The 15,118-nt window shown below is 53.0% G+C and overlaps 1 protein-coding gene across 1 annotated transcript in view; it reads left to right on the top strand.

Moving 5' to 3' along the window:
- The first annotated feature begins 2,399 nt into the window (after window positions 1-2,399).
- MEGF9 (multiple EGF like domains 9) overlaps window positions 2,400-15,118 on the top strand; it is a 37,394-nt gene continuing 24,675 nt past the window's right edge. Inside the window, exon 1 of the mRNA XM_085239674.1 lies at window positions 2,400-2,888. Coding sequence (XP_085095800.1) covers window positions 2,618-2,888 — 271 coding nt within the window. The 5' untranslated portion in view covers window positions 2,400-2,617. The remainder of the gene's footprint in view (window positions 2,889-15,118) is intronic.

Genomic DNA, 15,118 nt, shown 5'->3' with positions numbered 1-15,118 from the left:
CAGGATGGAGGGCAGGACGGGTCCTGCTGGTCCCTGCAGTGGCTGTGTGCATGTTGGGGAGCTGCCTGCCCAGGCAGTGCTTGGCCCAATGGGAGCAGTGCAGCACAACGCTGCTTTGGAAATGGAGTCAGCGGTGAAGTCTCGTTACTCCTGCATTGCAATTAATGGTAATTTTAAAAAAGAGGCTTTGTATCTTGAGTTCTTGTGGGTATCAGAATTAACATTGAATTATCAAAGCTTTCCAGCTGTGGATGGTGGGGAGAGGCTTGGGGCTTGCAAATAGGTCAGAGAACACCGGTTGTTAAACAGCTCCTGGAAACTTTCCAGTGGGGAAGGAATTCTTGCTGATGCAGTGGAATAAGAACAACCCCAGGGGGATGCTGACACCCTCCCAACCTGAGCTCGGTCCCGAAGACGCACAGTTCTCACTTTCTGGTTGCAGACCGAAAGCAGAAAGGAGGTTGTGCCCCACCGGAACGCCGCGCGGAGCACCGCTGGGTGTCGATGAGCTCCATTTCGGTCTGCTTCGATCTCGGGGCTGCGTGCAGCGCTTGCAACCCTTATTGAAAGCACCAGGGGGAGCGGCGAGCTCTGCCGCCCGGCCCCGCCGGCCCTGGGGAGCGCCTCGGCAGCGCAGCGCAGGTGGATCTCAGCGGGCGGTGGGAGCAGCGCCGGGGCTCTGAGCCACGAACAGCGCTGAGGCGTTTTCTTCTTGCAGCCCTTGATAGTATATAAGGGCTTCTCCTATACAGGAGAGGCGTTTTGGAGCGCAGATGAGCAACGCTGTGCTGGGAGGTGGGAGCTGCAGGGCTGCGGTGCTGAGCTCGGAGGATGCTCTCAGACCTCGGGCACACAAAGCCATCGCGTTTGCCCCGAGGGAAACGGCACGGCATAGCTGCTGGGGGATGATAATTATATTATCAGGCCTGAAAAAAGCCCCATTCATTTCTGAGAAGGGAGTGGGTATGGGGGAAGAGCGGGGAATTACTGAGCAGCAATTCACCCCCAGCAGCCGTGTTGCCCTTGCAGACAAACCTGAAATGCAGTGTTAGCGAAGGACTCACAGCCTGGATCAGCAGTGAAGGTGTGGCTGCCTGATCCCAGGGGGGTGTTTGTCACCTCCTGTATGAAAGAGATGCAAGGCCAACACCTGTCTGTCACAAAGGGTGACGCACAGAGGGTGGTGAGGCACTGGAACAGGTTGCCCAAGGAGGTTGTGGATGCCCCATCCCTGGAAGCATTCAAGGCCAGGCTGGATGTGGCTCTGGGCAGCCTGGTCTGCTGGTTGGCGACCTGCACACAGCAGGGGGTTGAAATTAGATGATGATTGTGGTCCTTTTCAACCCAGGTCATTCTATCATTCTCTGATTCTGTTTGCCTCACGGGAGATGCCCCATGCATGCGGATGCCTGCAGCTGGAGTGCTGGAAGTGGGTGATCTGTACTTTCCAACCAACACCATTCTGTGACTCTATGATGCAAAGGTTGCTGAGGGATGCAGAGCAATGGCTGCTCTCTGGTCCTGTCCGGCCCTGCAAGCTGTCACAGCACCATTAGCAGCCATGTGCACTAGTGCTGATGACCGCAGTCCTATTGCACAGCTCCAATGGATCCTCACAGCACCGGGCTCACAGTGCACCCATGTGCACCACGTTAATAATTAACATCTGTATCACTGCACCTCCACAGTGGCACAAAGTCACTCCTGGTGCACAGAGCTGGTGGGAGCGCAGGGATCCACGGCTTTGTCATCCCACAGCTGTCCCTGTGTGGGTGGGGAGCACAGGGAGCTGTGTGCAGGGTGGGAACATGGAACGGTGGGAGGGGGCCACGGGGACCAGCCTTCATCACTGCTGGGTGGGGTGAGATGGAGGAGGGTTCGTTTGAATGAAAGAGGTAAAAATATGAACAATAACAGACATATATATGTATAGATAAAAATAAATAACGTTAAAAACGTGCGATAATGTAAAATGCTGTAATATGTAATGTGGAAGAGTGAAATATAGAAACAAGATCTATGATGCTGAAAGAAAATAAAATATAAAAACGCCAAATATAAAAAAAAATAAAAACCGCCTAAAGATATAATTCTGTATTTATTTACTTTAAAAAAAAAGAGATACCTGTAAGTAGATAAAGCATAAAAACATAAAATATATTTTAAAAAAATACAAAGCCACAGGCACACAGCAGAGGTGTAACGCAGCATAATGAAGCCCAGCCGGCAGCGCGGGGCGGGCGGTGCTGCTGGGGGCGGGGCGCTCCGCACAATGCCGCACCGCCGAGGCCTCGCCGCTTGGCCCCGCCCCCCGCCCCGCCCCCTCCCGCCTTTCCGCCCTCGGATTGGCTGAGCGGCGCGGGGCGCGTCCCAAAGTTAGCGTCACGTGCGGCGGGCGCCGCGGTGATTGGCTGGGACCGAGCGGGGCGGGGCGAGGCGGGCGCGGCGCTGTCAGCGGGGCCGGGGCGCGCCGGGTGCCGCCTGCGGGCGCTGGGCAGCGGCGCGGCATGGCCGGCTGAGGCGGGCGGGAGCCGCCGCCGCCGCCGCCCGGCGAGCGAGCAGCCGAACGAGGGAGCGACGGGGTGGAGGAGTGAATGGCGGAGCGCCGCCCCGCACCATGAGGCGCCGGGCTCGGACCGCGCCCGGGCTCGCCCTGTTCTGTCTCGCCGCCCTGCTGGCCGCCGCCGCTGGGCTGCCCCCCCCCGGCTCCGCGCCGCCCCCCGAGCCCGGCAGCGGCAGCGGCGGCCCCGCCGACAGCAGCCCGGCACCCACCGCGCGGCCCCGCGGCCCCACGGCCCGGCCCGGCCCCGCACCGCCGCCGCCCCCGGAGCCGCCCCGGGAGGAAGCGGAGGAGGAGGAGGAGGAGGCGGCGGCCGCGGGCCCCGCAGGTGAGCGCCGCGCGGTACCGGGGTTCCTTTGTGCCCGGCGGGTGGGGAGCGGGGCCGGAGCGCTGCTTCCTTCCTTTGCTTGATTTATTTCTGTAACGGTGGTATTTTTGCTCCTTGCCGGGGTTGCTGAGAGCCGCCCGTGGCGGAGCGCCCGCTCTGCGCTGCTGCGGAGCCCCGCGGCTGAACGACGGCGCGGACCGGCGCTCCTGGCGTTGCGGCTGCGGCTGCTCCCAAGCGCGGCCCTCAGTGCTTTTCTTTTTTGTATCGCGGTTCGAGTCTTTATTTTCTCCAGGAGATGGAACGGGTGGAGATGGGGAGCTGCTGACAGCGGGAGGAAGGTTTGGGGTCCCTGAGAGCAAAACCCCGCGGTGCTGCCACGTCTGAGGTGGGACCGGCAGGAGTACCCAGCAGCACGCCAGCCCTCCCTGCCCGCTGCTTTGCCTATCCTTGGGCCAGCTCCTCTGCCAGCATCGCTGTGTGGGGATGGGCACTGAGGTGGCACTGGGATGCTCGTGCTGTGGCCGTGTGTTGGTGGCAGCAGACACTGATCTCCTCTTGCTCTCTGCCCTTTAGCGCGTGTGGAGTGGGAGCACGTGGACCCGCGATGCCTTTCTGAAGAGTCACTTCGTTGGGCCTGTTGTGGTTCATTAGCTGTTGGCCTTACTGGGGGCTGTGATGTGTCGGGGCTGTTTTGGGGGCCTGTGATGTGGGGCTGCTCCCTGGGCTTGGCCATGCCCGATGGCACCTGCTGGAGGGTTTCCCTGCTCACGTGGAGCTGAAGGGTTGGTGAGGGCAATGGGATCCATGGGGTCAGCTGCTGGTTTTCTTGGCTTCAATGCCTTCAGTGCTGCTTCTTCAGCCCCGAGTAGGGAATTAATGCTTTCTATCCTTCATTTTATGAAACAAGTGGGCCTCTTCTCACTGGCATCAGAAAGAATTCCTTTAATGCTGATAGCATTATTCCTGATAAGGAATTGGTGTGAGTCCTCTCAATGCTACCAAGACTGAAATCCTGACTTCAGTGTGTTGTTCTCATTTTGATTTCAGAAGCCCTTCAGCCTCTGCTTGGTTTGTTCTTCTTCTCCCTTTCCCAGTTTCACAGTATTTATTTTGCTTTCCAATCCTGTTAAAATCCTGGATTTTCTTTTTAAGGGAAGCAAATTGTTAATCCTCCTGTTTGTGGAGATGGGCTTAGAAGCGTGCCCTGCCTTATCCACCCAGCACCCTGTGCTCCCCGAGTGCTCGGGGTTGGGGTGGCTTCACACTGCAGGGATTTCTTGGCTGGGTGCATGCAGTCAGCACAGCCCCGCTTAGGCTGCTCCTGCTTGGAGAACAAAACCCTTCTGTCTGCTCCTTCCTGCAGGGTGCTTTGTGCATGAGGGTCTCTCTGGGAAAGCAGCACTTGAAGCAAGGAAGGGCTCAGGTGTGGCAGACCCCATTGGGGTACAATGAGTTGGGGTGCTGGTGAGATTTGCTGGCTGCAGCTCACAGCTGGGATGCTCTCAGCACAGGTGTGGAAGGTGCAGCTGCATTGCATGGGGAGATTCTAGCCCATGGGCTTAGATTGGAAACGGAGCACCAGCAGATCCGATGCTAGAGGTGGCACGAGGTGACCTGGCCAAATGGGTGGGCATGGCCACCAGCACAAAGTATGCTTCTTTGCTTCAGGGCTAGCTGCACACGTGGGGTCCCTGCACCCTACGTGCAAGAAGAGGTCTTATGGAGTCCACTGCTGTCCCAATGGTGATTTTGCAGGGGAAGGGGCTTGGCTTCAGGCTCTAAGGCCATCAACAGGCAGACCCATTGCTGCTGCACTAGGGCTGTGTTCTGTGGGAGGCTGCAGCTCCCGGATACCAGTGGGACAGGAGCTCCCTGGTTTGAGGTTTGGATGTGGCTCAGTTACTGGAGCAGCTCGGCTTCTGGATGGCACATTTTGATTTTAATTAAGGACGTGAAAATCAAGTTACAGATGTGAAGGCTCGTGGTAAGGAGGATGCTTACGTTACTTGGGTTGAGTAAGAGAGCAGCCAAGGCAGAGCCTAACTTCAGTTGAAGAATACATTGTGAGGTTTTATCCTGAGCTTACAATGCAGGGATGTTGCCTGTGGCTCACTTGCCTTCCTCCTGCCTCCATGCTGCCGTGCCTGAGTCACTCTTGAGTCAGATGCTGCCAATGGTCCTGACTCAAGATTTTTGAGATTTTTGGGCTTATAAAAATTGTGATGTTTTGGGAAGACCTACGGACTACCCAAAGTCTCACTTATTAGCTTCCTTGTGCAGTGCTAGGGTTTGCCTTTTTTTCCTTTGGGCCAAACACTGCACTGCTGAGCTGCCAGGTGGGAAATGCCGAGCGTGAGATGGAAGAGCTGGAGTGGGACTGTGCTTCAAGGAGCTGCTTACCACGATGGCAGGCTCATGCTGGGAGCATCCAGGGGCCATCCCAAGGAGCTGCGAGCAGAGGAGCACAGAAGGACCTGTCCCTGAGGAACGGAGGCACGCCAGCCTGCTGAAGTCAGGGGAGAGATTTCAGAGTGTTTTGCTCTATAAATACCCAGGATAAGTCATCATGCTGCTTCTAATATTTGCAGCCGATGCCAGCAGGCTGGCGGGGAGTGCTGCTGCAGCTCCTGGTGCTCCCGAGAGCAGAGATGAGCTGTGTGAGGCATCTGCTGGCACTGGGGCTGAAGCTGTGCCTGCGCCGGGAGCAGAGCAGGGATTTCTCCCGCAGCCATCTGGCCAGGACAACTCCTTCTGCTGTACCTCTGACAAGTGCTTAAAATAAACCCCAAACTGCCGGGATGCTGAAGCGTTGTGCAGCACCCAGGCTGCAGCTGAGGCTTCTCAATGAGGCTGCAGCGAGGACCTGAACTCTTTTTGGGGACTGCAGGTGTTGGGTTCTGTGGGGCTGCCTTGTGTAGGGGGCAGGTGGGGCCAGGGCTGGAACTGGTGCTGGGTGGTTGGTAGGATGTTAACATGGTGTACAGCCTGGGAGACGATTGCAGCCTCGCCATCTGCCCTGCCTTGGGAGCTCTCATGGCCTTGTACCACCCCAGGAGAACCCCACCTGCAGACTCGTTAAACTGCCTGCAATCCAAGGTTTGTGCTTTGCAGGAAATTATCTGCTTTTTTTTCTTTTTCTTTCTTTCTTTCTTTTTTTTTTTTTCCTCCCCACATTTAATTTGACTTTCAATTGGGTCAGACTGAAATAATGTGGCTGCATGCTGGTTATTGCATGGCTTCTGGCTGTGTTCCCATGAAGCTCAAGGGCCCTGCACCATGGTGCTGCCCTGTGGGCGATGTCCGTCTGCTCCATCCCCAGCGTGGGCTCTGGGGGAAGGCTGCTGGAGGAAACACACACAGAGTCAGCAGGGCTTGTATGGAAGGGTCTCAGTTTGGTTAAACCTGTCAATCTGGAAGCGTTTTGAACAAGGCATTCTGGATGAAGAATAAATCCCCCTGTTAGGGCAGAATGTTTTTTCCTTATTCGACAGGAAATTTTCCATCAGTGCTGATCAGGCCCCCTGCCTGCTCTCGGGGATGCATGGGGACTCATGGGGACACCTCTGCCCCCATCCCCCTGCAGATTGGTGGCTGGTGATGCTGGTCCAGGTCCTATAGTGAGAGCAGAGCCAGCACTGCTGCTTGCCCCTGGCTGTGCACGAGGGCTCCACATCCCAAGGGATGCTCAGGTCATGTGCAGAGCATCACTATCAGAGCAGGCTTTGGAGCACCCACCCATGGAAAAAGGATGGATTTGGGGTCTCTTCTTGCTTCTCCTGCATGGGTGCTGTTTCCAAGCAGGTGTCAATGAAGAGCTCCCAGAGCTGCACAGATTCCTGCTAAGTCTCAGTGTGGTCTTCTGCTGCTTGAAGGAGGATTTGCTGAGCACCTGCTGTATGAATTAAAATTTGCCTTGTAAATGTAACCGATTCAGAGCCTCAGTGGGAAGGGCGGGTGTTCGCTATTTGCCTGGATAAGGAGAAAAAAAAGCAAAACCCCTGAGGTTTTCCTCTTAATGCAGACCAGCCTTGAAACCAGGGAGAAGCCAGAGCTGCTCTTTTTACCATTTTTAATTCACTCGCCCCACGTCCTTATAAATAAGCCAGCAAAAACATGACAAGGCAAGCATCCCTGCTATTTATAGCTTGCGCTGCTCCGCACGCCTGCTTTAAAAATCAGCCGGCTAAATGGCTCTGCAGCCTTTCAGCAAAAGACTTAATGACACAGGCATTCTGCGTGCAGTGATGGATGCCTGCACTTCAAACCCTGCTGTGTGGTGGGGTCTGTCCCCTCGGCTGGGGGGAACCCCATGTCCTGACCCTGCATCCCTGCTGTGGCCATCACCACCCGGCCCCAAAACAGCACTGAGGTGCTCCAGGTTGGGGCGGTGCTGCTTCTGCTGCTTGGGTGTTCACCTCCAGGCGGATTCACGTTGACATCCCCCAAGTTTGATTTATTTTTTTTCCCCTTTTGTTTCATTTTGGGGTTACATTAACCCTTTATTGCTTTGCTTTGGCTCTGTGGCATCACCTTTGTAATTAAGGCTCCGGGAAGCCCTCACCCGTTTAACTGGTCGTGCCACTTCTCAGATGGATCTGCTTTATTCCTGGCAAATTAACCCTGCTGCACTTTTCAGGCAGCTTTACTGTATTTTGACTGACTGGCTGCCTATATTAACTGATAGTGCTGCTTGGGCTGCTTTGATCCCGTATTATTTATGGAAATGATGGCACATAACTCCACGTAGCTGATTAATGCTGCATGTATTTTTAATGCGCGAGTTCTGCTGTTTGATCTGTGCTAAATGATAATTCTCTGATGTGTTCCTGGGTTCATTTCGGCTGCTTATGAAAAGGATATTGAAATGGACTGTTTGTTTTGTTGCTTTTTTTTTTTTTTCTTCCCCCCAGTGGTTCTCCAGCTCTCACACTGCTTTCCCCAAGCACCGCTCTGCTGTGAGCACGTGGAGCGCTTCTGTTTTAGCACCATTTGAGTGCTTCCTTGGTGGCACTGCTGTGGATCTGTGGCTGTGTTTGGGGGATATTCAGGGAGGATTGTGGCCTTGGAGGTGATGCCTCGTCCTTCCTGGTGCTGTGACTCAGGCCCAGAGGCACCTAAATGGGGTTGAAACCAGCAAGAATGGAGCGGGTGCAATGCATGTTTTCTGTCGCCTGTCACAGGTTGGTTGGGGCTGCTCGATATTAAGAAAATGACTTGAATTGCTGCTTGACCCGCAGCTTCCTCCTCTGCAGGGTGAGATGTGGTCTGCATGGGGATGGGATCGCCCTGGGAATGGCACCACATCCAGTGCTGCATCCTATGGCTGAGCTCACCCTGCCCGCATCCGTCCTGTGGGCCGGGAGTCAGGATGGCTGCAAGAGGTCCATCAGTGAGCCAAAGGATCAGCACTTCCCTTCCCTGGGGGTAAAGCAGAGGGGAAACGCTGCTTTCTGCTTATTTTCCAGCCTTGCTGACACCTGCTCACTTCCATGGCAAGGCAGGGCTGTCCCCAGAGCCCTTCTCTGGGCACACTGTGTGCAAGGAAGGTGCTGCGAGGGCTCTTTCTTGAAAAGCACAAAGATGCAAAGCAGTGTGAGTTGAAAGCCTTCAAAAGGAGGTGTGTGTTTTCTTTTTTTTCTTTTTCCTCAGAGCTTTTTGTCAAGATCAGCAAAATATCTATCTTTCTGGAAAAGATCCTTTTTTGTTCAGAGGATTTTTCCACTGAAAGCTGTTTGTTTGACATTCTGTTCCCCCCAAATTCTTCATGAAAACCTTCAGTGATTTGTTTTCCTCCTGCCCTCTCTTCCAAAGCAGATATATACTTTTTAGTAAGGCCAGGACTTCCTGTGGGATAGAAAATCCATTTTTCTGTCAGCTGTAGCTCATGCCTTTTGTCACTGGGAACAAAGAAAATATTATAGATTTTTGTCTTTGTTCTTTAAGTTTTCTGGTGTTCCTCCATTGCCCCAGAACAGAGACGCACCAAGCTGACTGCTGCAGGGAGCCATTTCTTTTGGGAAGGGATGCATTGCAGTGAGTGCTGGGAAGGTGGGCAGGATTTGGGGGTAAGATTCCTACAAACTGGCTCAGTTTGTAGGAATGATGGAGTGGGGGGATCCCTGCTTGTCTTTGCCTTGAGCAGGTGCAGGGCTTGCCCCAGGTTGTTCAGCACTTCCAGCTCAGGATATTCTATGGTGCTGTGGAAGAGAAGCTGGAGCACTCTGGATCGTGCCTGGGCTGGGTGTTTGCTCCCTTAGTGTGAGCACATCAGATGCCTTTTGTCTGTGGCTGCTCCAGCAGGTTGCAGCAGCCCCGTCCTGCTCTGCCTTCCCTCCTGAGCTGCAGCATCATCTCCAGCCCCCTTTGGTGCTTGGGGAAGGCTTTGCCTTGTGTTTGAGCCCTGGAGACCTTCATGGTGACCATGGCCATCTTCATCTCCCTAGAAGCAGCTGCATTAACGTATTATTAAATTAAATTATTCTTATTTATAATGAAGCTATAACCAAGGGGTGTGTGTGTGTGTATGCGTGTGTGTCAGTGCTCTGTCCCAGTTTCGGGGCAGGACTCAGGTCCCACAGTGCCTTGCATGATGTCCCCATGGCTGCATGCCCAGGGAGCAGCACTGGTGGCTCCGGTTGGCGATAAGCGTTGTGACGCAGGGAGCGCAATACCTGTTCTTGGAGAAAAGCAAACAGCCTCCACCTGCCTCCAGCGTTTCTCCCTTCAAGGGCAGGCTGCACGCCCAACGTGGAGTCCCTGGAAAATATCTTTTATTATTAACGCACTTGCTTTGGCTCAGCTGTGTTGTTGAGAAATCCAAGCTTGACTCCAGATAATGAATGACAAACATTTGTCTGGGCTTAACTATTTTACTCGGAGCGTTTTTTCTGTGTTGTTTTTTTTTCTTTCTTCCTGGAAGCTTACTGTAAGCTGTCAGCAGCGTGCACGCCTGCTGACGTGAGTTATCGCTGGTGTCCTGTGCTTGGGTCTTCCCTTCCATCCCTCGTGTGTCTTGGTTGTTTCTCTTCAGGGGTGGCCTTTGTGCATGTCTAACCCATTGGAAGTAGAAAATAAATGAGAGATGGCATTGTCTCTTGAGGAGTGTGTGTGGCTGCTGGTTGCACAGCCAAACCAGGCAGGCTTTGGGTGGGATGGAGAGCAGTGTTCCACCATATGGAGGCCTCCAGTACTCAGCTGCAATGCTGGGCACCTGCAGCAGTGGTTGTCAGCCTCTGTGAGCTGCAGACCCCCTGAGAGTAATCCAGAACAGGTGCAGATGCTGAACCGAACCTTGTAAATGGTGGAATCAATAATTTTCTCTCTTCTCCTCACCATCAATTCCCTTACCTGATCCCTCTTAGCATCAAACCCAAGCTTGTGTCCAGCACTGGGTACTTCTGGGAGCAGCATGCTCCTTCTCATGGAGCTGGTCCTTCCCACCTGCATCTACACAGTTTCTGGCAACACATGCATTAGAGAGTGCACCATTGGCTATGCCAAACTAGAGTCTCCATTGTTTTTATTCAATTTATTCTAGGAACATTGTAAAGCCCTCAAAAACTGGGGAACAGCTGGGAGGGGAATACAACCAAACCTCTCGTAGCTGAGCCCTGGCTGCAGGGGAAGCCCTGTGGTTGGAGCATCTCTTTGATTTGGGCTCAGGCTCACCTTTGCTAATCCAAATCAGGATCTGGTGCCTTGCTCTGCAGATGATTCCTCAGGCAATGCCATGTGGGAACACAGTGCATCTCATGGTGCTGCTGGATGCTCTGCAGCACTGCACAAGTGTTTTGCTTATAGATTTTTTTGGCCTGCTTGAAGAGGATTTGGCTCTTCTGTTGGACAAGGCTCCTGTGTGACGTACTCTGGTTTCTTGTCAGTGCTCAGGTGGGCACTTCTCCACTCCACGTATGGCACGGTGTGGATGCCATGTTGTTTTTGTGAAGGCTTGAGCCTTGGCTTAGGCTCTGACACAATCTTTGTTTGCAGTTGCTGAACTTGTTTGTTTAATGGAACCGTTTTCATTTTGAAGGTGAGCTAAGTAAACACAAGCAGAAGCCAGGGCTGGATGAACCTCGTGTCCGTCAGTGTTGCTGACAGCACAGTGACTAAAGAGAGAAATTAAAAGCCAATCTGCAGCCCTGCTTGAGGTCATCAATCTGCTGCAGGGCTCGGGGGAGCAGCGGGGATGCCCTCAGAGCCCTACAGATGGGCTCAGCCCTCAGCATGCTGGGTTTGTGCTCTGGCCTTGTGCCAACACTGCAGCTGGAGGGGAAATCATAGAGGAGAGCTCAGGTGCTCCCTGACATCCCCCCCCCTTTCCTCTGGGGGCCTTGGGATGCTGGTACCCAGAAGGTAATGTTGGCCTTCAGCTGTTGATCCCCACCTCCCCCTCTGTGTGTTATTTCCCTGATGTGTCCTGCCCAGCTCGGTTCCCTTTTTGAAAGTTTGGCTTCTCCTCTTAGGGTTTGCCAGCAGGTTTTGTCTCATTACAGTGTCCACAATCCAGTTCTGCTGGTGCTGGCTGAAAGCAAAGGGAACTCCAGAATGGGATGAGAGTGAGAAGCAAGCATAGCACTGAGTCCCACGCAAAACACTGCAGGGCCAGCATGAGGCCCATGTTATAAAATACGGGAATGAAGCCATAAAACCTGGCCAGCAGGAAGCATCCTCTCTTCCCTCCTGGGAGGGCATTTTCCTTGTGCTGTTCAGAGCTCCCCGTGCTTGCAGCACTTCACAGCTTGCAACTTCTCACCTGGCAAGAATCATGGTAAATCCAAATTTGCCTATAGCGTTGTGTCGTCATGGTCTTGAAACCAGACCCAAATGGTAAAACCTGCCTGAAACCAGTTGTGATTACTCATGCCTTGTGCTATCCTTCTCTCCCGGTAGAGTTTCTGCTGTGGTAATTCCACTCATTGAGCAATGAGACACAATAGCTTCATTAAAGTTGGAGCCAAGCTCTTGAGAACCAGAACTCCCAGGCTTTGGGCTGCTGGAAGGTTTTCTTCTCCTGTCCTCTGCGGAGGTGTTAAATTGAATGAAAGGAATGGAGAATACCATGGCAGGGCAGTTGGAACGACTAGGTGATCTTTAAGGTCCCCTCCACCCTAAGTCAATCTGTGGCCCTATGATTCTTTGCTATTTTGCTGTAATAAGTAGAACTTTGCATTTGTTTACTTAGAGTTGGGGGGGAAAAAAAGAAGAAAATTATATGGCAAACGAATTCTGTATTGTTGTGGCTTCATCTGATCTCTGAGCTGAAAATGCAGTGAGCTGAGAGGGATGGGGTGTGTGTGGGGGGGTCTTCCCTCAGGCTCTGCAAAGCGCCTCTTCATTAACACTTTCAGTAAGTGTTTATTAACATTAGGGATAAAAGAAGCCTTTGTTAGAGGATCTGTCCCTTTGCTGCTCCAGCAGAGGAACTGAAGCTTGAAAGGAGCTGCCCTGGCCACCTGCTGGAGATGCTGATGGAAGTTTGCATTCCAGATTTTCTCCACAGGCTTAAACACAGAATAGCCTGCAGCCCTCCAAAGTGAGTCTGTGCATTTTCATATTGAATTCTGTATTGACTGCACGTCCGCGCTGTTGCTTCTGCCATCTCCGTGCTGTGGCTCTGTATTTTCTCCCAGTCTAAGAGTGACTGCTCGAAACGAGAGAGGAGTGCTGATGGTGCTCAAGGAGATGCACTACAGCTGTAGAGATGGTTTCTGTGCTGAGCAAGGTGCTGTCTTAACAGCAGGCCGGGCCTGGTCCGTCCCTTCCCATCTAGAGGGCCTTGTGAGGAGCCAGGGCAGCTCTTGGGTGCCATGGAGCTCCTGGGCCCCAGTGCTGGGCTTGGTGTGGGGTGAGGAGGCTGCGCAGGCCCTGCCCAGGCTGGGTCAGTGCTTGTGACTTGGAAGAGGAGAATCTGCAGCATCTGCTGTTAGCAGCCCGTGTCTGGAGGGTGAAGGGCTCTCAAGTGCTGCACGCCTTGCAGCAGCGTGGTTTGGTTTTAATCGAGTCAAGGGAAATGTGCTGGCAGAAAGCAGCTCCTGTAAGTGAGCAGGGGGGTCCCTCACAAGCAGGGCAAAGTGCCTGTGGGTGTTTGATATCGTGTGTGTTTAACCTGCTGGTGCTTTTATGCCCTTGGTTGAATGGTGGGAGCTTTCCTGCATTGGGGCCCAGCAGCATGCAGTGGGGAACTGCAGTGGTGCTGCATGAGCGCAGAAAGGCTTCTGGAGAGAGGGAGGGCAAGGCCCTCCTCATTAGCACCTCGCTAGTGAGGAGCCCTTGGCACACAGAGCTTCCCCAGGGACTGGAATCTTAGACTGGATATAAGGAAAAAGTTCTCTGTGATAAAGGCAGAGAGGCAGGGGCACGGGTTGCCCAGAGAGGTGGTGGTGCCCCATCCCTGCAGATGCCCAATGTCAGGGGATGGGGCTGTGAGCACTGATGGAGATGTGGGTGTCCCTGTACACTGCAGGGAGTTGGACCAGATGACCTTTAAGAGCCCCTTCTGACTCAGACAATTCTATGATTCTAAGAACAACAATGCCACCTTCCTTTCCCACTGTCCCAGCAATGGAGACATGGAGCTTGCAGGTCTCTGGTGATGATCCTTACTGTGGATTTAAGGTATCTCGTGGCTGTGATTGACTCCTTGCAATCCAATGCAAGGAAGGTCTTGTCTGTTAATTCAAGTCAGGATAAATACTTTGTGTTGCCTTATTTCTTGGTACAGTGGCACACAGCTCTCCTGCCATGGGGTACTGCCTTAGCATACTTCAAGCCATGCACTGGGCTGTGCACTGCAAGGGCTGTGGGTGGCAGATCAGCTGTGGTGATCAAGGATGTCACCTCTGCCCTTTGCTGGAGATCTGGGCTGCACGGGAGACCTGAGTGCTTTACGTGGGGCTGGTGGCTGCATCTACCATCCTCGGTGGGCAGCTGATAGATGGGAGCTTGATGAGATGCTTTTAATTAGGGAGAGCCCTTGGGAGCCTCAGCTGAGAACATGAGTGCTTTGCACCACGCATCGACAGCGTCCAAATCATTGACAACAAATTAACTCCAGGAGAAGGCTCGAGGGTGAAGCTCTGAGATAACAAAGCTTCCGCAGGGCTTTGGGCAGCGCCAGGCTTTTCATGCTGTGTCAGCAGTCAGCGAATTTGGGCGCGATGTCGGGGCAGCATGCCAAGTGCTGGGCTGAATATTCCCGTCCGTGTGACTGGGAGCTGGGCTCTGCGTCCTCGGTGACACTTCTGCCCCAGTCCGCAGCATTTATGTTCATCAGTTGGTTTTGCCCCTTCACCCAGTGGCACCAGTTGTCCTGGTGTGGCAGCTTGTTGTTGTTCCCTTTGGCAGTGGGATGGACTTGCATTGCTGGAGCAATCCCCCAAAAGATGCACAGTAGTAGGATGCAGGGCTGCAGGTTGGCAACCCTAGGATGGTTACGATGCTCGCTGTAGAAAAACATCTGGCTTTGAAAACCAGGGAAGGAACTGAGCCCTGGCCCTCAAAGACTGGGAAAGAAGGCAGCAGTCTCCTACCTGCTCCTAACCAGGGTTCTTGCTGCTGGTCATGCAGCAGAGCTCATATCCTGTGTTGGTGCTGGGAAGGATGGCTCCTGGCCAAGGTTAGCACCGTTAAAACTCCGCTATAAATTAATGCACCCGTTCATTAGCTTCAATTCCCCACAGCTCTGAGCAAAGTTTGTGAATTTAATTACTTTTTGCAGGGATCTGAGCACACAGAGACTTCAGCAGCTGATTATAGTTTGTATTATTCATGCAGCTTTTTTTAATCCCTCTCTCCACGAGGACGTAGCAGATAGATACCAAAATTGAAGCGTGCTCATAAATCTGCAGCCCCGGCCCATGTGAGTTGCCTTCATCTCCCATCTGAAGAGGTTTGCTGACAAAATGACCAAGGTTCCTGCAGTCCAAAGGGAGCGTGCCTGGTGGGATTGAGCTTGGCAGACTGTTTTGGCAGGTGTGTGCCAAAGTTACGTCTTGTCTTGTTTGCCTCCTACCTCCCAGTTGGGCTGTGTTGCACTCTGGGTGGTAAAAAAAAAAAAATAATAATAATAAAATAAAATAAACAGCAAGGCAGAATATTTACATGGTTGCAGGCATTTGTGAAAATATTAGTGTGAAAATATAACCAAGTAAAGAAAAATGCCAGTGAAACTATTTCTAAATTGATTAAAAGGATCAAGTCTGTTTTTTATTAACTGCGGGGATTGCAAT

The sequence above is a fragment of the Meleagris gallopavo genome, chromosome 19 (assembly GCF_905368555.1).
Source record: "Meleagris gallopavo chromosome 19, MGAL_WU_HG_1.1, whole genome shotgun sequence".
In the NCBI taxonomy this organism is placed as follows: Eukaryota; Metazoa; Chordata; class Aves; order Galliformes; family Phasianidae; genus Meleagris; species Meleagris gallopavo.
This window is presented reverse-complemented; position numbering and strand designations above follow the sequence as displayed.